The sequence below is a fragment of the Pleurodeles waltl genome, chromosome 6 (assembly GCF_031143425.1).
Source record: "Pleurodeles waltl isolate 20211129_DDA chromosome 6, aPleWal1.hap1.20221129, whole genome shotgun sequence".
In the NCBI taxonomy this organism is placed as follows: Eukaryota; Metazoa; Chordata; class Amphibia; order Caudata; family Salamandridae; genus Pleurodeles; species Pleurodeles waltl.
Genome location: NC_090445.1, coordinates 999,179,183 through 999,205,193, shown reverse-complemented (window position 1 = coordinate 999,205,193; position 26,011 = coordinate 999,179,183). Strand labels below are relative to the sequence as shown.

Genomic DNA, 26,011 nt, shown 5'->3' with positions numbered 1-26,011 from the left:
ACATCCTATGAAAAATGACAAAAACTGGCTTAGTCTGATACCATTAAAGGATAGCTAAACAAAACAACCAATGGATGTGTACAAACTGCAAACTCCAAATATTATATTATTTTCATAATTAAATATGCTTTGGAATGAGATGGATCACAGCAGAACTATCTAACAGACAGATTAAAGGAATACTGGAATACCCTACCTCACCCCCTCCTACATGAAGTACTAAAGTCATACTTACCCAGCATTCCTTCTGAACTACCAAGCCCCACATATGAAGGCCAGCCATCTGGGAGGTAGGGATGGGCATAATGAATGGGATGAGGACAACAGGACCAGGAGTAGTGAAGATTACCGGAAAATAATAGAACATTACCCTCAGGTCCCCGGTCCTCGTCCCATTCATTACATATTGAGAATAGCCAAGCCGAGACCTCGGCACTCATATATAAAGACATCACATAAAGGAGACAAACACCATAACTGCAGCACCCCAAAGTGATTTATTCAGACAGGCAACCAAGCAATTCAGGATTTCACATAATGCTAAACTCTCAACCCAAAATTAATCACACAACACATTCTAGGAGACGATAATCCCTGACAAAGATATTAGAGAACACCCAAGTAGCAGCCCTGCAAATCTCAGAGATGGACAATCCTTTCAACTCAGCCCAAGAAGCAGACACCCTCTGGATTAATCTTCCCTAAACCCCAGCAGGAGGAGGAGACCCTGACAGAGAGTAAGCAATAGCAATCAACTGCTTGATCCACTGACTAACGGAAAAGGAGGAAGCCTTATCCCACAGGGAAGAAGCCCCAACCAAAAGAAAGAGTCTGTCTTCCTGAACAAACTCATCTGCTCCAGACAGACCAACAATGCTCACGTCATGTCCAACAAGGACCACTGGTCTCCCTCAGAAGAACTGGGCTCAGACAACAACACAGAGAGAATCACCTCCTGAGTCTTATGAACCATCTTCAGCACAAAGGAGGAATCCAACTTCAGTATGACCCACACCCTCTAAAAAAGACCAGAATAGTTCCCTAGCCATCAGGGTAGCCAGTTCACCAATGCACCTTGCAGAAGTGATCACCACCAGATACACCACTTTGGAATACAAACTTGATATCAACAACCTCCAAAGGCTCTAAGGGCCCAAAGCCAGGGCTTTCAACACCAGAATCAAATCCCACAAGCGAAACAAAGGCTTCACCAAAGGGTGAGAAATGGAAAAGCTAAGCAGCAAACTAGCCACCAAGTCTTCCACATCGACGAGGTTCCCCCAAAGGGCCTGAAAGCCTTAATAGCCACCCATTGGGCCCGCAGAGAAGACACTGCCATCTGCTTCTCCAAACCTTCCTACAAAAACTGTAGAACATCACTTAGATTACAGTCTAGGAGGGACGGCTGAGGAAGTCCACACCAGTGCTGGAAACTACCCCTATGCCTTTCATATGATTTCAAAATGGAAGGTCTTTATGTATGTTGGATGGCCACAGCTAAATTATGGGGAAGTCCCTTACTTTTCAACCCCTTCCTTTCAATTTCCAAAATGAGAGACGTAATCTCAGCAGGGACAGGAACTGAGCCAACCACAGAGGAGAGGGGGAGCATGGAATTATCCATGGACCCAGAATTGACAGAAATTTGAGCCTGGGAATCTAGGCGCATCGGGCCAAAATGGCACCACCATCACCACTGCCCAGGACTCTCCCAACAGCTAAGCCAGACACTTGGGAATGAAAGGAATTGGAAGAAAGGCATATAACAGCTAGTCTGGCCTAGCAATGGTCAATGCATCCAGACCCCCTCCTAAGGGCTTCAGGCACAAAATCTGGGAATCTGCACTTTGAGGTGGGAAGCAAAGAGGTCCAGGAAAGTAACACTAATCCTCATGCAAACCTGATGAAAGACATTCCTCGTGAGAGACATTTCTTGGGCGGGGGTAAAAAATGACTTAGAGAATCCGCCACCCCAATGTCCATCCCCCTGATGTGGACCACCACGAGAGACTGCAGATGACCACCCCCACTTAAAAAATGGGACAGTCACAGCATTCAGGGAACTGGACTGAATCTTCCCAATGATTCAGATATGCCACTGTCACCTGGGTGTCTAACTACTGCACAAGATTGTGACCCACCAGAACATGGCAGAACCTCATAATACCTCTCTGAACAGCCATTAGTTCCCTCCAATTGGAAGAGTGTTTCTGCAAAGACCATTGAGCCTGCCCCCACTCAAAAGCTCTGGCATCCATCATGCGAACAAATGCAGATTCTGGTGCAAAGGCATACCCTTGGAAAGATTGTCCTGCAGAATCCACCAAAGCAGGTCCTTGATGATCCCTGCAGTCACAGGGAACACACAGTCGAAATACCCCCACCCTGGATCCCAAAAGGAAAGACAATGAACCCACAGCTGTCAAAGATGAAACCTTACCCAAGGAACCGTGACCACCACCGCCGCCATGTGACCCAGCAGCCGCAACCACTGCCGGATAGTAAGTGAAGCATAGCCCATCACCCTCAAAGCCAGCGACATCAAGAGAGAAGCTCTGGAAACCACAAGAAAAACTCTTTCTCGAATAAACGTCAGATCCCTGGTTGGAACCAACTGACATTGCCCTCGATTGAGCAGAAATCCATGATCACTGAGCAAACCAACTTCATATCATGAAGGACCTGCTTCTCCGATGGAGCATGGAGAAGCCAATTGTCCAGGTAGGGATGTATATGAATGCCCAGAAGATGAACCAAAGCTACCACGTGAGCCACTACCTTGGTGAATAATCTCTGCGCTGACCTGAGGCTGAACGGCGGTACCTAAAATTGATAACAGGTCTTCTGAACCATAGTTGCTGTTTGAAGTGAGGATGAATCATAGCATGGTAATATGCCTCCTGAAGATCCAGGGTGCATATCACTAAGGGGATCATCCTCTGCAGAGTTTCCATCTTGAAGGGCAGGGACTGTTCAATTTTGTTGAGCACCTTCAGGTCCAGTACAATCCTGAAACCTCCTGTGGACTTTGTAACCAGAAAGACTATGGAATAGAACCCCCTGCCCATCTCCTTCCGAGGAACTTCCAGAATGGCTCCCTTCTGCGTAAGAGAGAAAATGCCGTAAGTCAGAGCCAACCTCTTCTCCCCCTGGAGGGCCACGGAGTCAGATAGACCCCCGAAGAAGGAGGAATCTTCACAAAGTCTATCCTGTAACCCTGTCTCAAGATGTTCAAAACCTAGTTGTCTGAAGTAGATCCCTCCCAGGCCTGGAGAAACCGTTGGATCTGACCTCCAATGACACACTCCTGATTCTCCACCATATATTTAGGAATGAGGTTTCAGGGGAGACTTAGCTTTCACATCTCTACTCCTCCGAGTTTGAAACCCTCTGTGAGATCAGGGATACTGTCTCCGAGAAAGGGGGATTTAGGTTTCACATACTGTTTGTCAGAAGAAGCAAGCTTCAAGGAGGAGGAATGCATCGTTTCCTTAAATAACTTGCAAAGTTTATCCTTCAACTCTGCCTCAAACAGTTTCAGTTACCCTAAAAAGGCAACCTGAAAACTGATGCTTTCAGGGCAGAGTCAGTCTGCCAGTATTTGAGAACCAGGTTATGTCGGGCCGCTACACAAGGCCCACTAAAAATGCCAATGCCCCTACCACATCAAAGGAGACATCTGACAAATATTCCACCTGACTTTCAATCTGTTCCAAAACCTGAACAATCAGACGTATCATCCAAAGATCAACAAAATGCCTTAATGTCTGAGATCAGGGACTGGGCTACATGAGTTCCATAGATCTCAGCCCATAGAGCCAGGTGTGAGCCAGAATGCACCTTATGCTGGGAAGCATCAACCTTCATGTCAACATCATCCTTTATCACTGAACCCTCTGCCAAGGATGTTCTCTCCACCAAACTGGCCACAAAAGAATCAATCAGAATAGAGTCTGGCAACTCATTCTGCAGGTCTTGTAAAGGGTACAATTTGGCCATGAATCTAGGAAGCATAATTTTTTCTGGATCCTTAAATTCCCTTTCAAGGACCTCGTGAATATACAGATGGGCATAAACAGGGTCGGCATACTTAAGCATCCCAAGTCACAGTGAACAACCTGCAAATGGCAACACTGGTATGCACAGACATGCACTCCCTGTGTGGTGCACCTATGCAGGGCCCGGCATATCCTCCTAGGAAATTAGATACCTCAGAATATGTGCACTACGTCTCGTGCCATCCTGCCAAAACACCACTGTTGTCACATGCATCTTCCTGCAAGCCCTGCAGTCAAGGAGACACACCATCCAGCCAGCCAGCCGTCACAGCCATCCTGCTGCTAAGGTGGGCGAAGAACGAATGAAACACCGCGACTCCAGCCCCGCAGGAGCAGCTTCATTATGCTTGTCCTTTAATTCTGTCAGCAGACAGAAATTAGAACCAAAGGAATGCTGGGTAACTACAACTTAAGTACTCCCGGGGGGAGGGAGGACGGCTGGGTAATCCAGTCTTCCTTTTGTTCTTTTTTCTGTCTGTGAGATGGTATATGTATCGCAGTATGTAATGAATGTGATGAGAGCAAGGGGGACCTGGGAGTAATAATCAACCACCTGCTTCTGCCGTTACTCTGTAGTAACTGAGAATAAAACAGATCATCATAATGGAAACATTTCAAAATTCTAAATCTAAGAGCAATACAGTAGAGGACATGGAATAAAACACTGGAAATAGCCACCATTTGCTTTAGTGCCTTATAAAAGGTCTATGATTTAGCATAGTCCCTTCCTTTATAATCGTTTTCACTTTTAGAGCATCAAGGAGTTGTAGCCTTGGCAGAAAGATCTGTTCCTCTATAATAAGGTGTTCTTGTGAAAGGCTAAAACAGTAATTTGCATCAACATTCACTGAGCTGTGCAAGTCAGCAGTGGAGCATTATTCCCATGTTGCCACTTCCAATTGGCAATATAATATGCAATCTTTCCTGGCTGTATCTGTACCTTTTATATCATATATTAAACGTTTTGCCGTGGATACCAAAATATAGCAGACTACAGCATTCCAAGCGTATTTATAAGCCTCTTAAATTATCTACATCTGTACTGAACTCTTGTTTGCCAACGGATAATCTCAGGAATGAAATCTAAATCAAATTAAACAATACCCATCTATTTTTGACCACTTACAGAAGCACATGAACAGAGACTAAAGAACAAGGCCTGGGAACAGAACAGATGACTTTGTTTTATTCCAAACACACATTTGACACAATCCCATTAAGACAGCCAAATCTTGGTCATTCAGTCAACTACCCTGTTAGAGAATATGGCATTATTTTCTCCCATCATTTCCCAAACCTTGTACTACACTTTGGTGTCATTCATAGTCATGTCAAAGTCTAAGGGTCTATTTAGATCTTGGCAGAGGGGTTACTCTGTTGCAACAGTGACAGATATCCCGTCCACCAAAATCTAAATTCCATTGTTTTCTATGGTATTTAGATTTTGGCAGACTGGATATCCATCACCGTTGTGATGGAGTAATCCCTTCCCCAAGATCTAAATCAGGCCCTAGTCATCAACAGTACCAAATCATCTAGTGATCTTCAGTGTTAAAAAAAACCTTTGGATCTAAACAGAGTCAGATTTAAATTGGTCCATTTTGAATTCTTGAACAGTCTACAAAAATTAAGGTTCATCCGCAGGATGCCCTAATGACTCCATCCAATCTATAACTAGAATCCAATGTCTTCTTATAAATACTATCAAAAGCCAAAGACAAAACAAGAAGTAGTATTTTGCTCCCTAGTGGTAAAGGGCAGAGCGCCACTGATATGAACTGATATTAACTAGTATGCCCCCGTTTGACTTCAGAAACAAATGGCATACAGGTTAGTCATACAGTAAGTGGCAGTGTTCTCCTTGCCCAAGAGCTGATGCAAAAATGCATGATCCATCACGTTGGTCAACATATATAAATCTGATGTAGGTCTGTACCTAATGTTTTAGAGTCTGACATGATCCCACTATTGCTCGCTTTAGACTTTTAGGGACATGATAATGCAAAAAGCAGTGATTCATTTTTTGACATTTTAATGATTTTTGCATGGTAGATGTCCAATGGGGAAACAGAACAGACCTGTTTGTTCAGACCTTTTGTGACTTCATATAAATAAAGGGTTGCGATTTAGTAAGATGTTTTCTAATATTGTCAGCTCTCTATACTTGTGTAGAATCATTACCTTAATTCTAACACAAGCAACATGATCACTACTTCTAAACATTTATTGGACACCTTTAAGACATGTAAATCACCAGAAGACATGGTCACTCTCCTTGGGAACAATATTTAGTCTGCTGTTATTGTGGGCTGGCCTGGCGCTCTGAATGGCATTTATATACCCCTTATAAGCATTACTTGGCTCCAACAGGAGGTAAGAAAGCAATTTTGAAATGCAATACAGTACAATTATGCAACCGGTACTGCCAAGGTTAATGTACCTTTCAGTTTTTAGGTACTGTTTTAAGGCGTTCCCATTTTGCTTTAGTTAATGCAGTGCTACAGAAAATCATTAATTGGCCATGCTATTTAGCTTTTTTTGGCTGATTATACCATGGGTTGAGTTGTCAAGTTGCTGTTTCAATGAACTATGAGATAGACCAAGAGAATCCTTTCCACACCTTTTTTAAATGTAAGCAACTCGAAGTCCTGTGAAAAAATACAAGCAGGATCAGCAATCAAAGGGGAACTACTTCTCACACTAGACCTTTAGCATCAGCACTAGTCCATTGGCTTTGAAATGAGTTAAAAAAGTCAAACTCACTATTAGAGGAAATCACGAATAGAAAGGCTTGCTGTGTGACTCCCTGTTCTGGTGCATGGACCATGGTGACAGGGGTGCCAAGACTTCACTCTGCCACTCTCTTTAAACTGTAAGTCCTACTAAAGGAACAAAGACCACGGAGCCTTTCTTCTGCATTAAACAGACACTTCTGCAATTAAACCAACTGTAAGTAACACCATCACTTGCAGTCTACCTGAAGGAATAGCATATGTAGGGGACACTCTCAGTCCTAGACCCATTTTGCTGCATGTGCTTTTTACATGGACTGACAGGACATTGCTGGTTCATCCTGCTGATGTTTCTGGGACTTCGAAAATCTTCTCAGGAGGCAGGAAAGTGGAGAATCTCTCACAGAGCGCACATATAAATCATGGAGGGGAAAGTAATACATTGTCAAGACAGAGGATTATTTAGAATTAATTATACATTGTCCCTTAAACAACCACCTTTGTTAAAATAAGGATTACAAAGGAGATTTACGATGAGAGAATTACATTTTTGTGTGTAACTTTGTCACCTCCTGCAACACTAACAAACAGATTTCTTGCTAACAGCAGAAAACCCGCAAAACTGCTCTGTCAGACAAAAGATGGAAGTGCCCTGAAAGGAATTCAAAGGTGCAGGTTAACTATTCCTAGCTGGCAACATATCAGTTTCATAAAAACATGTATCGCCTTTATCCTGAAAACCACTTGACAACAATACTGGGCGTAGGATTACATGTGCTTATCATAGAGTCTCACCTACTTTCAGCAATATTGCAGGTCGTCTTTTTAACAGTCTTTTCAAGTTCGGCAACATCAAAAAAGATTGAGTATATTTATTCAGACCACAAACCTAGAAAGTGTTTAGGAAATGTGTATGCAACTGGAAATCTTACCTTCTAGCAGGATATCAAAATGGAGTACTTGGAGGTACTCTTTCTCACGCATGAAACCCTTTAAAGGCGTGGCCCATCCTTCACTGAGAACCTGAACCCACTGCAGATCCAGCTAGAAAAAGAGCAGAGACATCTGTAAATACATCTGTAGATATGCTGCTGTTGCACAGAGTTGGCACACTAGTTCTTGTACAAGAATTATGCAAAGAAAGTACCGGTTCACAATGTAAATATTATAGGTAGTTATAGTTAGGATCTAGTTTCTACAGAAACAGCATTTTTTGTTTTGCTAATTAACTTTGGCGGCATTTGATGAATCTTCAAGAAATTTTGCAAAAATATACAACGCTCACTTCAGCAGCTGTCTGGGGTGATCTGTCAAGTGAGGGCCGAGAAAAAGCGAGGGTCCCAAAAATATTTGTCCCCCCATGCATTTTTCCATAGGGAAATTGAACATGAATAGTGCCCCAACCACTGGACAGAAAGGTAGCTCTTGGTTCAGAAAGCAACCTATTTGTTATTTGGTGTAAATCCATTTAGTAGTTTTTGTGAAATTAAATAAAAAACAAATTTGTATATATAGGGACGTGAAGGCTCTGTGAACCCTGCCGAATTTGTGCTGAGATCTGATTGGCTGACAACACTTAAACAAGGAAGTTTTGGCAGCCTGTTGGAAATAGACTTCCGTCGAGTCCCAGAGAAATAAGATTTTAAAAAAGAGAAGGGGACAGAGCATGTACACCCTGACCCCTCAGTTCTAGTGCTGGGGTCCCAGAGCGAGCAACGAGAGCAAAGAGCATTAAAAAAAAAAAAAATCGGCCAGAGCTGTGGCAGATCCGCAAACATTTTTTTTAAAAAGGACAGACTCCTGTACTTGTTTTGTAAACAGCCCCTGGATGGGCTAGGGGCATTTAAATTTTGAAGGCAGGGGGGCTGTGCAGCTCCCCGCAGCCCCAGGAACCACCACCTCCCGGGGCAGAACAGTATTAAATGCGGAGGGACCACCCAGCCCCCTGAAGCCCAGGGGACAGCTACCTCCTCAGGGCCAAACACAGTATTAAATGTGGGGTGGGGGGTGCCCGGCCCCCCGCAGCCCAGGGGACCGTTACCTCCCTGGGGCAGAAAATATAATCAAAGGAAGGGCAGCTGCCCCCCCACCCTGCAGCCCCAGGGACCGTCATCTCCCTGGGGCCAAACACAGTATGAAATGCATGGGGGGTGCCCAGCCACCCAGCAGCCTCAGGGACTGCCACCTTCCTGGGGAAGATGATATAATCAAATGCGTTGGGCCTCCTGGCCCCTTCTCAGCCCCGGGGACCACCACCTCCCCAGGGCTAATATCTAAAATGTGAGGGGGGCGCCTGCCCCCCAGCAGCCTTGGGGACCACCATCTCCACAGGGCTAACATCTAATTAAATGCAGCAGGACTGAGATTGGCCTAAAGAGGAGGCTACGCAGCCCACCTCAGTCCCAAAAAATAAAATGTTTTAGTTGGGCCCTGGGGAATGGGGTCCCTAGGGCCAGGATCAGACCAGAGAGGGGGGCCCCTTCGCAGCCTCTGGGACAAACACCTCCACGGAGCTAACTCTAATTAAATGTGGGGGGGACTGTGTCCACATAGTGTTTTTGTGCATTTACTGTCACGGGCACTAGGCCTACCCACACAAGTGAGGTACCATTTTTATCGGAGATGAGGGGGAATGCTTGGTAGAAGGAAGTTTGTGGCTCCCCTCAGTTTCCAGAACTTTGCAGCACCGAAATGTAAGGAAAACGTGTTTTTTGCAAAATGTTGAGGTTTGCTAAGGATTCTGGGTAATAAAACCTGGTGAGAGCGCCACAAGTTACTCCATCCTGGGTTCCCCTATGTGTCTAGTTTTCAGAAATGTCCGGGTTTGCTAGGTTTTCCTAGGTGCTGGATAAGCTAGAGGCCAAAATCCACAGCTAGGCACTTTGCAAAAAACAGGTCAGTTTTCTTTGGGAAAATGTGTTGTGTCCATGTTGTGTTTTGGGGGCATTTCCTGTCGCAGGCACTAGGCCTACCCACACAAGTGAGGTACAATTTTTATTGGGAGACTTGGGGGAATGCTGAGTGAAAGGAAATGTGTGGCTCCTCTCAGATTCCAGAACTTTTTATCACGGAAATGTGAGGAAAATTGTTTTTTTGCCAAATTTTGAGGTTTGCAAAGGATTCTGGGTAACAGAACCTGGTCAGAGCGCCACAAGGTACCCCATCCTGAGTTCCCCTAGGTGTCTAGTTTTAAAAAATGCACAGGTTTGGTAGGTTTTCGTAGGTGCCAGCTGAACTAGAGACCAAAATCCACAGCAAGGCACTTTCCAAAAAGTAAGTCAGTTTTCAATGTAAAAAGTTAATGTGTCAATGTTGCGTTTTGCTGCATTTCCTGTCGCGGGCACAAGGCCTACCAACACAAGTGAGGTACCATTTTTATCGGGAGACTTAGGGGAATGCTGCGTAAAAGGAAATTTGTGTCTCCTCTCAGATTCGAGAACTTTCTATCACCAAAATGTGAGGAAAAAGTGTTTTGTGCCATATTTTTAGGTTTCCAAAGGATTCTGGGCAACAGAACCTGGTGAGGTCACCCCATCCTGTATTCCACTAGGTGTCTAGTTTTCAAAAATGTACAGGTTTGGTAGGTTTCCCTAGGTGCTAGCTAAGCTAAAGGGCAAAATCCACAACTAGGCACTTTCCAAAAAACACATCAGCTTTCAATGTAAAAATGTGATGTGTCCATGTTGCGTTTCCTGTCACGGGCACTAGGCCTACCCACACAAGTGAGGTACCATTTTTATCAAGAGACTTGCGGGAAAACAGAATAGAAGAACAAGTGCTATTGCCTCTTGTCTTTCTCTACATTTTTTCCTTCCAAATGTAAGACTGTGTGTAAAAAAGTAGTCTATTTGAGAAATACCCTGTAATTCACACGTTGGTATGGGGACCCCGGAATTCAGAGATGTGCAAATAACCACTGCTTCTCAACACCTTATCTTGTGCCTCTTTTGGAAATACAAAGGTTTCCTTGATACCTATTTTTCACTCTTTATATTTCACCAAATGAATTGCTGTATGCCCAGTATACAATGAAAACCCACTGCAAGGTGCAGCTCATTTATTGGCTCTGGGTACCTAAGGTTCTTAATGAACCTACAAGCCCTATATATCCCTGCAACCAGAAGAGTCCAGCGGACGTAACAATATATTGCTTTCAAAAATCTGCCACAGCAGACAAAAGTTATAGAAAGAAACGTGGACAGAAATGGCTCTTTTTTTATCTCAATTTAAAAAATATATATTTTATTTTATTTTAGCTGTTACTTTCTGTAGGAAAACCTCGAAGAATCTATACAAATGACCCCTTGCTGAATTCAGAATTTTGTCTCCATTTCAAAACTGTTTAGCTGTTCGGGATCCAGCATTGGTTCCAAACCCATTTATGTCACTAACTGGAAGGAGGCTGAAAGCACAAAAAAATACTAAAAATGGGGTATGTTCCAGTAAAATGGCAAAACCGGGTAAAAAAATGTGGTTTTCTGATTTAAGTCTGCCTGTTCCTGCTGGGAAGATGGTGATTTTAGCACCACAAACCCTTTGTTGATGCCATTTTCAGGGTAAAAAAACACATGCTTTTCCCTGCATCTCTTTTTTCCCATTTGTTTGAAAAAAACTAAATTTTACCTTTATTTTGGCTAATTTCTTGGTCTCCTCCAGGGGAACTCACAAACTCTAGGTACCTTTAGAACCCCTAGGGTGTTGCAAAGAAAGGACGCAAGTTTGACGTGGGTAGCTTATGTGGACAAAAGGTTATGAGGGCTTAAGCACGAACTGCCCCAAATAGCCAAAAAAAGTCCAGCACTCGAGGGGAAAAGGCCTGGCAGCGAAAGGGTTAAAGAACATTTGTAACCACACGGGTGGAAATTAATCATGGTCTAGTGGTGGTCGCATGTCTCTGAGAAAATGTTTGGCCCCCAGCATTTATTTACATATATATAATAATATATATATATATATATAAAATGCAGAAGAATTTCACCGCACTCCACAAGGCATAAATGAACGTATACTTTATTGCAGTCAACAACCACCTACGCGTTTTGACGTTACAACTATATACAAAGAAGCCCGTGGTTTTTGAGTAAATGGTTAATAAGTTATGCCTCTGACCGTGAAGTGGAACAATTGAAATATTCTAAATAATAATGAGAAATAGTGCAAAGAATAATGAATGTAAATAGCCATAAAGAATTGAAGAATTGCTGAAAAATAGAAGAGATTAGGTTTTTGTGTTTTAAAATGGAAACAAGATTGTTTTTAAGTTGTGTAAACTACAATATCCAGAATGCATTGTGCATGCTGAAATTATATTGAGTATGAAAATGGAAAGTAAAAAGGGACTCATTTACCGTGATCAAGACTCCCTGGAGAGTCGAAACACGTAGGTGGTTGTTGACTGCAATAAAGTATACGTTAATTTATACCTCGTGGAGTGTTGTGAAATTCTTCTGCATTATATAACTTCAAGATTGGTCTTCTCTGTCACTGGGCACCGGCAATGGAGTGCGCCGCCCAGCAACCCTTTGACCATTTTGTTTTTCGATATATATATATATGTATGGTTTTTTTTACAAAATAAGCATAAACATTGGTCTGGGGTGAAAAGATGATTTCATTTGCACCTACAGTATTAATGTGATTTTAAGTAAGGTGAAACAGGGTGTTGTTTGGAATATTGACCGAGGGAATGAGATTGCGTGAAAATAAAACATTATGCTAATTTATTTATTTATTATGCAACCTAGCCAGCTGTGTTTTGCTCTCATTGGTTAGTAGCTTGCTACATGTCTCAGACCTTCAGGCACCAAAGTCTTTAACGTGGGTTGATCTTGTAAGTGGTAACTTCACTTTGCCTGGATAGATTCAAAGTATTCTGGGTGTTTTGGAAAGATCAGGGCAGGTGCTTCACAGGCGTCTGTCATAGCCATGGATTATTTGTCAGACGCCTGTACTTTATTATTTCTGGTCAAATGTTCATGCTGGTTTAGGCATAATACGTTTTTTTTCCTGTGAACCTCAAATGTGATTTTCCAAACGTCATTTTTCTTGCAGGTAGACTGTGCTGCAGGTTGTGCTATGGGAGGAACGGGCTGCGGGATCCGAGATCTAATCTGTCCATGTGCTGCGGGCAAAAGAAAATGTCTGACGGTAAGCCTTCTTGCGGAGTGGCCACGGGCCAATCAACGACCGATCTTAAGGCTTCTGCACTGTTTATAACTTCTGCCAGCCACTGCTGTGTTTAGTGTAAAACGTGCGTTTGCTACATTTACCGAATCTCATTTGGCAGTGGTGGTAGTTTACTTTTCCATGAGTCCTATAGAAGCAAAATGTGGAGTTCATGATTTGTAGGTCGTGTGTGACCGAAAACCATCACCTACAAATAGGCCTTGATCACAAATGAGTCGGCAATTCTGTTTTCAGCGCAAGCAGGCGCGACCAGGGGTTATTTCCGAACTGGGATTACAATGGGGGTGCAACTAGCAGGTGCTCTCTTCAGATTTGCAGCAGACGAAACCTGATGCTAATCTCAGGATCAAATAGCGCCTTTGCACTCTTTGTTTTCTTTGGAATGGAAAATAACATGCACTGTTAGTCTGTAATCCACCACTCCAAGGCGTCTAACACGTAAACTCTTGCTAATCTGCATACCTCAGGCAGTCACCAAGTAGCAGGAGGGCAACCTGCATCTGCTTTTAGCAGGCAGTTATGGATCTAGCCCATAATGGGAAAGATGATAAATACGCTATTTCAGTGGCGCCATTGCAGATTCCATGTGCATAAAATAGTAGCCCTTGCCACTTAATCGCTGGTCTTTTCTAAAGAAGGCATAACAACAAAATCTTGACCAAAGATTCACTCGACCTATCATGATAGGTAGACATGTGCAACTCTCTTTTGTCCAGCAAAGTTTTGTGAAGTTCCCAATTTTCACCCTTTGCAGAGATTTCCAAGCTCCTGATTTAGCCTGGTTTTTGCCTGTGTGAAACGTATTACTTTAATGTAAGGCCATTTTATTTACATACTGAGGAACATTGCAAGTGTTATCAGAAGTTTTCTCTGCAAGTTAAGCTTTTGCAGTTATTCTATGCACAGTTGCATTGCACAAGAAAACAACACCAACTGCAGAATTACTGGCTTAAGGTTATTGTTTTAGTGAAATGGAGAGGTGAGTACAAATAATGGACCAGCATATAGCGCACTCCTTCAAGCAGCATCCCTTCCCACATGTCTGCACCAGAAATAAATAAGAACCCATTTTAGAGGCACACTAGAGCTTCAAATAATAATTGGTAAAATAATTTAATTAAAGTTTTTAAGCAAAGGAGTTGTTCCCATTAATTTAACACCTGCTAAGATTGTCTATCTTTCTACCAATATATGTTTCATGACAAACAGTTTGAAAGAAGCAGCTTCAGTAGGCTATAACATACAATCAGTGGGACCGGTTTGTGGATAAGGCTGAAGTTGAAGGTAAGGGTTTCCCAAACAAGCTTAGATGATGACAATTGAATTTTAATTAATTGCAGAATCAGGTAAATTTAAATGTAGATTATATATTAGCCAAATGTGAGTATCAGTAGTGTAACTAATATGGCCAATGCCCTCACAAAGGTAGAACATCTTGAGAGGTGTTAAGTTAGGTGAGTGTTTGTGGGTCTACATGCTATTATCAGTAGCAGAGGGCAATACGACTGGCCCAAGCTTCTGAAGATCTCTGAATCAGTGAAAGTATTCGAACATAATGTTAAAACTATTAACTGCAGTCGCCTGGCTACTTTAAAGGCATGCACTCTGAATAAGATCGGGAACAGAAAAATAAGATGTCTGTGATCTTTTGTAAACTGACGCTAAAAGGTGAAGAACAGGAGGGAGATAAAGGAGGTAGGCGAAGAATGGAGATGTGTGGTTTGTCTGCCTGGCAGAGGGGTGTGTGGAGTTGAAATCGAGATGGATTTTGAGGTAAGTTAGATGGGTGCACTTAGGAGCTTCCTTACCTGAATGCCAGTAGTATTGCTAGTATGGGTTTACAGATGCCGATGGAGTTCAACGGTCTGCAGCAGTCCACTGCAAATCAGATTAACTGCATTCCTTCAATTTGAAAACCCAGCTATTTGGGCTGGGCTAGAATTTTCATCCTAGGAGAACTTGTTGTGTATAGCAGGCCTTACACTGTTTTCAAAATGCACTTGGAAGGCTGGTGCCTCCATTGCAGCATACACCATACAGGTACATTCACCAGGAGTCCATTGTTTAAGAAATCTTCGAGGTTTCCTACAGACAGGGCCTAAGAATAAGGAATCAAGATGGAGGAATAAATGGCATATGGACCATCTTTTTGTTTCTCTGTGGGTAGAAGTCGCCTTCCTTCCATCCTTCTTTCTCTGTTTGAAGAACAATGCCTGCGATCTCCTAATGGTAACCTTAATGTTATTTGAAATTAATTCTATGAAAATATTCACAAACATTTCCATTAGTTTAAAAATGTAAACAGAAAAGGGCTCATTTTTCAGCAACCACTCGACCAAATTTATACAGAAAGGCCAGAACACACCATCCATAAACCTAATTTCTGCATCCAAAAACTACATTAATACTGCCATCAACTCGTACCTTGGTAAAGGACTTGAGTGGTCGACCAGCCTGATTCTGCATTCAAAAACTACATTACGTGCCATTGTATTCAGGTCCTTCCACTAATTGAAAAATATATATTTACTTGCAAGGTTCGTATTCTTCTAAAGTTTTCAGGCCCTGATTTATACTTTTTGGTGCAACACTGCACTAACGCAGTTTTGCACCAAAACGTTTAGCACCGGCTTGCACCATTTCTGTGCATCAGCCGAGCACCATATTTAAGAATGGTGCAAGCCTGTGCAAAGGGTAGGCTAGCGTCAATAAAAATGGCGTTAGTCGGGTGAGCTGGCAGTATGGAAGAAGGGGATTTTGTACCAAAAAATGACGTTAGGCAGGTTAGAGTCAAAATAATGACTCTAACCAGATTAGCGTCATTTTATGGCGCTACACCTATCATGCCACATAGAAAAGGCAGGAGTCATGCCCACCACCCCAATGGCCAGCAAGCTTTGCACCATTTTTTGACCCCTCCTCCCTCCAGTGCACCATTTTTGCACAGGAGTATAAATATGGGGTTAAGGCCATAGAGTCATTTTTTTGCACAGTAACGCCTACCTTGCATCTCATTAAGGCAAGGTAGGTTTCCATGTCCCAAAAATGACTTTAACTCTATAAATTTGGTGCCAGATGGGTCTAGCGCCAAAGTATAAATATGGAGTTTGTTTTGCACCGAATTAGAGTTAAAAAAATTATGCTAATTAGGTGCAAACAGAGTATAAATATGCCCCTCAGTGTCCTACCGTTGTTATTGTCAGTGTGGGTAACTTCTCAGCCTCCGCCCGTACATCATCCAGCTTGGCCTCCGGCACAAAGAGTTCCTGAACTTCGGTCACGGCAGCTGTAGGTACGATCATCTATGGGGAGATGTGTGCATGTTTAATCGCAGTTGCCAAAAGCTACTAAAGTACGTAGAATATCAGAAACACTGATTCTCAGGCAGGTTACTCAGTGTGTACCTGTTCCTGCAGAAGCTCCACCACCTGCTGGATGCACTCACTGACAGAATGAATGTTTGTTTTCAGTACGAGCTCTGGGGCCCCGGGTTTTTCATAGTCCGCATCAATCCCAGTGAAACCTGTGAGTGAAAAGAAACAATAAAACTGATGCTCTCTCTTCAGACATTGTAATTTTGAGCCGGACAGTGCCAGCTGCACATGCTTTGCACAACCATGCACCACTCTAATACAACAGTTTGAATTCGTGCTACTCCAAGGAAGTGCCACATTACAAAAAAGGGTCTAAAATATCCTTTTATAGGTGTTGGCGTTACTGGTTGCACCGTGCAGTGGAAATGCTGAGAAGGGCCCATTCACAACACTCATTTCACCACTCCGGTGTCACTTATGTTCCATCAGCTAGCGCAGAGGGAAAATCAACAATTGAGGTACATCTGCAAGTATGGTGGGCATTCCAGGGGTCCTTTAAGGTTAGAAGAGGAGCATGGGTTCTTCATGCGACGATAAAGGGGGGGCATAGAGAAAGTGATAAGCAACCTCAAAATCAGACACTATCAGAATTATTTTTTTCACATCTTATTGGTGCACCTAACTTTAGAACTAAAATAGATGGTTTAAGCTGCAAAATGTCTCGTGTTTTCTGGGAGAGTAGGAAAAAAGGTCTGCTTTGGGGGGAATTAGAAAAAATAGGATGCCCTTGCACCTTAACTTCAACCATACACCAATGGCCAATCACCCAAATTAGAGCCAGGGCTGCTCATGGAACTCTACTATCTTGGTAGGTTTACATGCATGGTACATTGTAGTGCTGACATCAGAATGAATGAGTAACTTTGCAAAAAAGATTTAGCTGCCTCTCAGTTACAAATTTCTTTGTGAATAGAGGCAAACACATATTATGAACATTTACCATCCATTTTTGTAACCCTTTTCCCTTATCTTTCTGAATCAGGCAAATCCAATAGTGAAAGGCCACTTTATACCTGCTTGTACGGTGGCATCACAGCTTCTGTCAGCCTTCTGCCATTTTAAAAAACGAATGATATTTTTTTCTTGTACATTTTGTGTTACCTAGTGCCGGAAAACGGTCAGACATGTAAGACATACAAGCCACAAGTTGAGACACCCCTTGAGAACTAATTAAAGTATAATTTCAGCTCTTCATGGTAACTGCGCCTATTATTATGACATTTAAATGGAAAAGGTCACATTTTTCGTGAAACTACCAGTGAAGAATAAGTTGTGCAAGTCTCTCCTAAAGTTTAAGTCTCACAATGTATAAAATACAACTTAAATTCACTTTCTTTGCCGACCGGGACGGACATGGCTGATCCCTTATGTTATGGGTAATAATAGGTTGGACATTTAATTCCAATAATATGGAAAGACAATCAATTTAAAGACCATGGAAATATAAGCCCTGAAGAAGTCCTTTTGTGTAGGACGAAACGCGTTGGCTGATTGCTCGTTTGTTCAAGAAAAAGCAATAATAAAAAATTATGATTTTTAAAAGACAACGTTGTGTTACTGGACTTTACTGACTTTGCCCAGTGGTGCACTATCCATATCTTTTTGCATGCAATCATTTCAGGATTGCGCCCGTGGTGGCAGGTGCCGTGATTTGTGCACAGGTATAGCCATAGATATTGGGCAACAATATAGGTCACAGAGTTTTAATATTTATGGTAGTCCAAGACAGGTGCATTTGTAAGGTTTAACCCGCCACCAATTCAGTAGCAGTTTATCTGGCTCTAATATGAATGTATGCAATGAAAATATATGAAAAACAAAACTGTTCATTGTGTTGCCGAAAAGATATCCGGTCTCTCTCTACATCATATCTTGAATTTGATAATCTGGACCCATGACCCACACAGAGTACGTAGTACTTTGTGCAGTGGGTCATGAGTCTGCAAAGCGTTTTCCTTCTCCTTGGGCCCAAGCTAGCTGAAATAAACAAATATATCAAATACAGCATCCACAACATCTTCTTTGAATGGAACTATTTATGGGTACTAGGCCTGCTTGAAGAGGCTTAGGAGAATATCACCCCTGTCCAAGGATGAACTATTAGCTTTAATGAAACAACAGATGCCTTGCTTGTGTTATGTGGGGCCAGGAACGTCGTGCACACTCAAAGCCTTTGATGTGGCCCTTTTTCTTACAAAATAGGTTTTCTGTGAAGCAAGAGGGGGGAGAAAGAATAAAGACTGACAAAGTTCTTATTCCAAAGCAAAGATCTATGCAAGTTTTAGTTTCAGAGACTTTTAAATGTCAGATTTTGGTGTTTCATTCTAAACATCAGTATTCGGTAAGCTGTTTTACATTACGAGAGGTTTACTTTAAAAACAGCTTGCCATTGGTGCACTGTAGGCTTAGAAATTACGGTGCTTCTGTAAGTAATGTCTAGGTGCAACCCTTTGACTTGGGTCAGATTTAGATCTTGGAAGCTTTCCAGATTCGTGAAGCAAGAACAGAAGATCATCTCCTTTGTGCATGTGTCACTGATGGATTCAACTCACTGCTTTTCTTGTACAACGAGTGTGGTTGCCCAGGACTCTGCTCAGAAGCCAATGGCCGGTGCAGTTAAATGTCAGCATGCCCAATACCAAGGATGTATAAGCCTAAATCCACCTCATACATTTTAATCCACTACCAGACAGTCCCCATCCATTTATCTCAACATTTGCAAGTTCCTGCTTTCTCCTTTTGTGACGGTTTTTCCGTCATTCTCTTCCTCTGTCTTTCTGTTTCATCTGGTTTTTGTCTCTCTTGCAAATCTCTGATGCTTTAAAATATGTGCCAGTCCCCAAATATAAGTGGCAGTTGCTCCACGGGCAACCAAAGGTTCAAATTAAGCCCTGATTCAGCATAAATGAGGGAGCTGGACAAGCCATTTCGCCAACATTACCCTCGGGTGAGTTGTATACTCTGCCTAAGATGTAGAATCGATTTCCTGGAAGCCCTTGTGACCTACGAAGCCTCTGGAAAACAGGAAGTCAAGGACTCAAATGAACATTCATATATATTTGAGAGCTTGGTACTGAAGAAGTGAGAAACTTACATACACAGACCTGCACTATTTGCAGTAATCAAATTCTTCAAAAGGCCAAGCGCGAAATTAAACAGTTCACGCCTAGAATCACAGAGTTGTAGAAATATGGCACTAAAAAGCTAAAACGATACTGACTTTATCAGAGCATCAGGACAACGTTCTTCCATCGACTCTGAGATGTGACTTCTGTTTCATTGGCCAGCTCTATTGCCACAGTCAAAGCTTTTTCAGCTCTTGAAAACGTATTGACTGTGTGTTTCCCACAAGCTATCCTACCATATTGATGCTCACTAGAACCCTGCTAGGAGGCAGCGTCTTACTAAATCAGGAGGAATGGATGGCAAGGCAGTGTCAAGGTGCAAAATTCAATAATTGTGATTGCCCTTACTAGCCATGAATTATTACTTACAATGTCACCACCCGGACTTTATTCAACTAATTGGATCTTAATTGATTTAGAAATAATTTGCATCTTTTCCAAGAAGTCTGTGGGCATGACCACCAACCATTCAACAATTCTGACAAACATATAGCATTTATAGCCAAATGTATTTTTGACATTTAAAATGCGCAAACAAAAAGAAGGGACTTTTTCAAGTTGACGCTTATATATGCAGTACAGTACAATGAGAATTGACCGAAACGACCCCTGCAGACAGCCCATACAGCTCTGGACAACGCTAAAGTCTACAGCCTGCAGAGCCCTTTCTGAGAAGACTAAATGCATACCCAGCAGCACAGCAGAGGGAATAGGTGCCATCCTTACTACGAGGTTCCACTTACCCAGAAAATGCACCTGTTGGAGGTGTTTTACAGCTACATCTAAAAGGTATTCTTTTCAAAAGATATTCCATATTTTTGTACAATGAACATTAAAGAACAATCTCTAATTCTCCCCTAGCTGAGAAATACATTCTTAGCTCCAAGGAAGATTCCTATGAATTATGCCCCCGTTTGCGCATAACATGAGGAGCAACTGGGCACCACTTGGTTTTTGTTCAAAAAATTGCAAAAGGAGAAATCAATGTAAATTCATTCACCGGATGTTTGCCTCATATGGTATCACATTCATTGTCATATTCATCTGTAAAGGAAATTTGTTAGTGAGATGATGTAAACACAGTGATTACAAGAAGAGCTTGGGATTATGGAATTGTCAGGAGCTCATGGAACAAAATACTGCCTGTATATTGGTTTGCTTGATGAAGTCTCTTCTTTTTGTATATTTGAAATGTTGAAGATGGGTGTAGATATAAACAGTATACATTGGTCAAAAATGTTGAATTGTTGGTGATAATGTTCAGAGATGTGCTGGAAAAAAATACAAATGGGCTTTAAAGCAAATACGATTCAACACATTGATTAAAGTCCAGGAGGTGGCATTGTAGGTAATTCTATAATAATTCACAGCTAAAGAGGGCAGTCACAATTAAAGATATCTGACCAGACCTGCTCTCTCATGAACTGTATCCCCAGTTACATTATACAAGGTGTACAATTTGGAAGCAATAAAAGGTCATCTGTGGGTGAAAAGTGCATTTCCCTAAAAATGTCAGTCTGTTAATGTCATTTATCTATGTTAAAAATATTAAAGTAGTTACAGAAATTGATATATTCATTTCCGCCTCCTGCTTAGCATTACAAATAAATCAGAAAGTTCTGATGCAGCTTGAGAAAACTAATTTAAGGTTCCACGTTCGTGGGAATTCGCACAGCAACATAAAGAATAACATGTTTTATTGTTTAATTCACAGCAGGGCACAGAAGTTCTGTAACGAAATCAAGTGTTTTTTGTATTTGATATTTCAGAGAGGAAGTAATATAGCTCCCAGAGAAACATTAATAGTGTAACTTTACCTTTGATCTCTCCTGCTCTGGCTTTTTTATAAAGTCCTTTAACATCTCTGCTTTCACAAATATCCAGGGGAGCATCCACGAACACTTCAAAGAACGGAAGTCCTGCCCTTTCGTGAATTCGACGCGCATTGTCACGATCCTGCAAAAAGCGATCGAATTTAGAGCTCGACGTAGCTTGCATTTTTTTTTTTTTTTACATTTCAGTGTATTTTGCACTGTGAGTCAACCAGATACTGTATCCATTTTAGCGCATTCTGCTATTTTTCGCTCTCGTAGGAATTAAAGGGCTGGTGGAAATTTGGGCCAATGGGAGAAGCTGGTGGAAGATTACACATTGTAACCATTGCCGAGATGCCCTAAATCCCTCATCGCCATTCGTCCACTTCAATTAAAATGATGTTAAAATGATAGAATCCTCTTTTCAGTAGACTCTTTTTATTGGGATTCCGCTGGTGGCAACCATTCTGATTCATTTTTCAAATGCTAATGACTGCATTTTAATATGCCACCTTTATCCAATTTGATTTGCATTACAGTGATGTGTTTATTGGTATAAGGTACTGTTACTAGTCAGCATTACAACTTTTTACATCAGTGGTGACTGCCTCACTGGGGCATTTGGCCACCGCCCCTGCAATGACAGGTGGCATGAACATTAATGATGTCTCTATCTCCAGTGCCAAAGTGCTGTCTCTTTCAGATTCAGAGTCTTTGACAGCACATCGTTTTTGTGCATGTGTAGGGCGGAACACTGTCATCTGCCATCTACATTGCTAATTCCTGGTCCTCCCTACCTTGAATCTGAGCTCATTCTGGGGCATAGAGGGGCCTTGGGTACCGTCCTTGCTGACCCCACCTCAACCTGTAGACTAGCAACTGATCTTTATTGTGTGATTAAGTAAAATCTTTACAGTATTAAGAACTTTCTACAACACATTATACATAAAACCAGTAATACCATGATTCTTTCAAAAATGAGAATTGTGTTGCCAGAGCTCATTATGGGAAAACAATAAGATCAGCAACTTGAGGAGGTATGACGGGTAAAACAGCTTTAAAGAGAAGTGCAAACTGCACAATAAAGTGCAGAGTTTCAAGCAGGTACAGCATAAGGAGGTCCACTGTTTGAATGTCTGTGCGAGTATAGTAGGATCTCTTAGGACAGGCACAGTAAGGTTGACCCCCAAGTTGCAGTTAGAGGACACCACCGTGAGATGTACTGCTGACAGGCCAAACCGGGCTTAAAGTGCACATGCTTGACCCAGAGAAGTATTTTCTGCTCCAAAAACCTACTTTTATTGCAACCTGTTCGTGCACAGCTTTTGACTACCAATTCCAAGGGTAAGGGCAATGTCACTCCTTGTTCGCCTCATTTATGCATTGTTGCATGAAGACAATACATTCGCCAAATTTTGCCACCTCCATCGGCTCTGTGAAGGTGCACACCAGATTTGTAGCCTTAATACATGTTCTTATGCCGTAGGCTAAAAGAAGTGGTTTTAGTAGTGTATGGTGAGACTTCAGGAGTGCCGGGCAGCAACATAGTAGATTATTAAAATATTCATATTTTATAGGTGCAAAGTCTGCAGTTCGGAGATTTAATAAGTGACTGCCACTTGGGTTTTACTTCTCTAGATTGTAGACCCATTAGCTCAGTAGGGGTCATGGGTAACTTCCTTGCTGACCCCTACCTCAACCTATAATAAGCTGGAAAGGGTGGGGTCACCCTATGACCTGCGCTTTGGAAGATGGTAGATGTCATGCCGAAACTCAAGGGCAAGCTGTGGGCTTCAGGAGAAGGAAACTGGATGAGAACTGCATGTGCCCTGGCTTCTTGTGGTGGTGGCATGTGCCACACCTGCTGCCATGACAGAATCAAGATGAAAAGTTGCTCTCGTTGTGCCACTGAAAACTACCTTTGATGTCCGAGGTCCTTTTGTATCAGCTAGGGTAGAGCACAGAGGATTACTCCGAGTCTTGAAGGTGACCCGAGACAAATTCCATGCAAGACAATGTGATTTGTAAACTAGTTTGTAGGGAAGGCTGGAAGTCCACTGCTCTGGGCAACTATCAGAAAGTAAGTTTAACCTATAAAGCTGCTGCATTTAGTCACGTTCCACGCGTGCCAGGCAAACAGCTTGTTCTAGCCAGCACTACACATTCTGAGGTGGCTTTGGTATGTTAGGATATTTGGAGATTTTGCTCATGGCAAACCATCTATATGGACACATTTCATTTTAAATCAAAGCAAGCAAACAAGCTGGGCATTGGTTGGTGAGCAGTGCTTACTTGGTAAATAAAAACGTGCCGGTGCCCAAAGTCCTCCTCTTAAACATGCGGCTGTGGACAGAACAGAATGATGTATGCTGAGGCTACTAAACATTCCTATTCTCGTAAAAGTTAAATGATGAGTCTCACAATGCAAGGTGAAGCTGGTCAATAAGCCGCTACTGGTCAGAGGGGCCATATGTAGCACTGTGCCGAAGCCATCATTGGACACCCACTCACCTCTAACCACGGCCGGGCTGGCCGGACCAGGCATCGGGTGTTTCCCCGGTGGGCTGGAGGACAGGAGGCCGATGTTCAGCTACCAGAGCCACTCTCACTAAAGGCTTGGATGGGACACAGTAATTCCAGCAACCAGAGCAATGAAAATACAAGTCTGAGCGTAGCCACACGGATCTGCCTTGGACTGACTGCATTGGGCAGCTCTTGCATCCAGTCAGTACAGCGCCCTGTCAGGGAGAGGCTCTGTGGCAAGGCTTGGTTTCTGGCATTGCTGTCTGGCTCCAGTTCAAGGTCAGTTCTCATGGCTTTACAAAGGAAAAGATTGCTACTGTGCCTTTTTGTAACGCGCAGGTAAAAAGACTGCTCTTCGTGATTTTTCATTAAAACCAAATATCACTTTGAAATGTGAAGCCTTGCATTCACTGCATTGTGCGTGAGAACTGCTCTGTAAATGAGCCAAGTGCGCGTTTAAAGTCGGCACTAATGTGTGTTTGTTAGTCCCTAATTCTTGCACTCAGAGACAAGAGGAGCCCCTCCTCTCACACAGGCAAATCATGTTATAGATAGAGAATAGAAGTTGAAGGATAGAGCGAACGAATGAGAGAGCAGAAGAAAAGAGTAGATAAGGGAAAAAGAGAAGCAAAACATGGTAGTACATAAGGAATAATGTCTTGCAAAATGCACAAGCACACGTTTTGCCCAATATGAAAAAAAATGAGACGAAAAGCTCAAACCGGTCATCATGCAATGGCCGCAGTCTCATGCTTCCATGCGCTCTATATCTATGCAGTAAGGGGGGTGGCTGACAAAATTTGCCAGGGCTGCTTTTGGCTCTCAGTCTGGCCCTGCGCCCCAATATTTGTTACCAGTAAACTCCACCTCCTCTGAAATTAAGGAGCATATTTAACAGCCCCTACCGCCACTCTAACGCCACATTAGCATCATTTTTTAATGCTAATGTGGCGTTAGAAGGCCAAAAGCGCCATGCCGTATTTACAAAGTGGCGCAATGTATGCATTGCGCCACATCGTAACCCTTTGCGCTACATTATGCCTGCACCAGGCATAATGCATGCAAAGGGGGCATTCCCCCGTTGGGGGGGGCGAAAAAAGGGCGGAAGGAAATCTAACAGATTTACTTGTGTCATGTTTTTTGTGCACTTTTAATGCCTGCTCAGAGCAGTTGTTTAAGGGAGGCACAACATTGTTTACATTGGGCCACTATGTACTCTGCAAGATTAGCAGCAAATTTTGGGCTCTACTTCTGCAAAGTACATTATTAGTGTAAAAAAAATGACGCTATTGCCCCATACCTTGCACCGTGGTTCACCGTATTTTAAATACGGCGCGCACATTGTGGCTGTATGGTGGGCGCTGTGGGGCGCAAGAAAAGTGGTGCTGCACTTTTCTTAAATATACCCCTAAATGTTTCATTTCTCCTGTAAACGGCTGTCCCTGCCCTAGACACGTGATAGGGTCTGTAAAGATGCGCGGTACTCAGTGCGAAATTGCGTCCCTTCAGTTCAACCACAATAGAAGTGAAGAAGACTTCAGTTCAATATAAGCAGTATGAGGGCATCATGCTGAAAAAACACTCACAAAATACTGCACGTGCTTCCCCAACACCCATGTGATAATTTGTTGGGACACGTGAACTGGGCTTCTCCAAACCGGATGGCTGTACTATTTTAATTTAAGTAAGAGGCTTCAAGCGCGCCGAACCTTCCTAGTCGTATTGGAGTGTATGCGTAAAACCCTTGCCAGTACCTGCAGCTGACTTGGCTCCATCTTGTGCTTGCCTTGAACCAGTACTCGAGCAACTTGTTTGACGAGATTAGCATTCTCCTGCAGGTTTCTATCAGCTTTTCATAACGGGGCTTAGCTAGTACTAGGCTGAATCCGAGATCCCCAAAACTGAGAAGCATAACGCATCTCCTGAGGGCTGCAGGTAAAAGGATGTCCCTGGCTACACTAGCTGGTCCACGAATGGAAAACAATCACTGGCAATGACAAAAGGTCTGCTTTATATTTACAGTCCTGACTTAAGCACTTGAAAATGCCAGCACAAGTGTTAGCACGTAATTGCTTTCTGTATACATTAAATCTATATGGTAGATCATTTCATGCGTGAAGATTCAGCGTATGCTTGAGTTGCGGAATAGCTCTGGTGCATGGCCATACAAGAACTCCACGAGGCGAATAGCACTTGGAG

General features: G+C 42.6%; 1 protein-coding gene across 2 annotated transcripts in view; it reads right to left on the bottom strand.

The window, feature by feature from the left end:
- PAPSS2 (3'-phosphoadenosine 5'-phosphosulfate synthase 2) overlaps nt 1-26,011 on the bottom strand; it is a 173,648-nt gene that overhangs the window by 41,969 nt on the left and 105,668 nt on the right. For both annotated transcript variants that reach the window (XM_069239888.1, XM_069239887.1), the window contains exons 4-7: nt 21,293-21,431; nt 16,381-16,499; nt 16,165-16,278; nt 7,723-7,834 (exon numbers count right to left, since the gene is read on the bottom strand). In XM_069239888.1, coding sequence (XP_069095989.1) covers nt 7,723-7,834; nt 16,165-16,278; nt 16,381-16,499; nt 21,293-21,431 — 484 coding nt within the window. The remainder of the gene's footprint in view (nt 1-7,722; nt 7,835-16,164; nt 16,279-16,380; nt 16,500-21,292; nt 21,432-26,011) is intronic.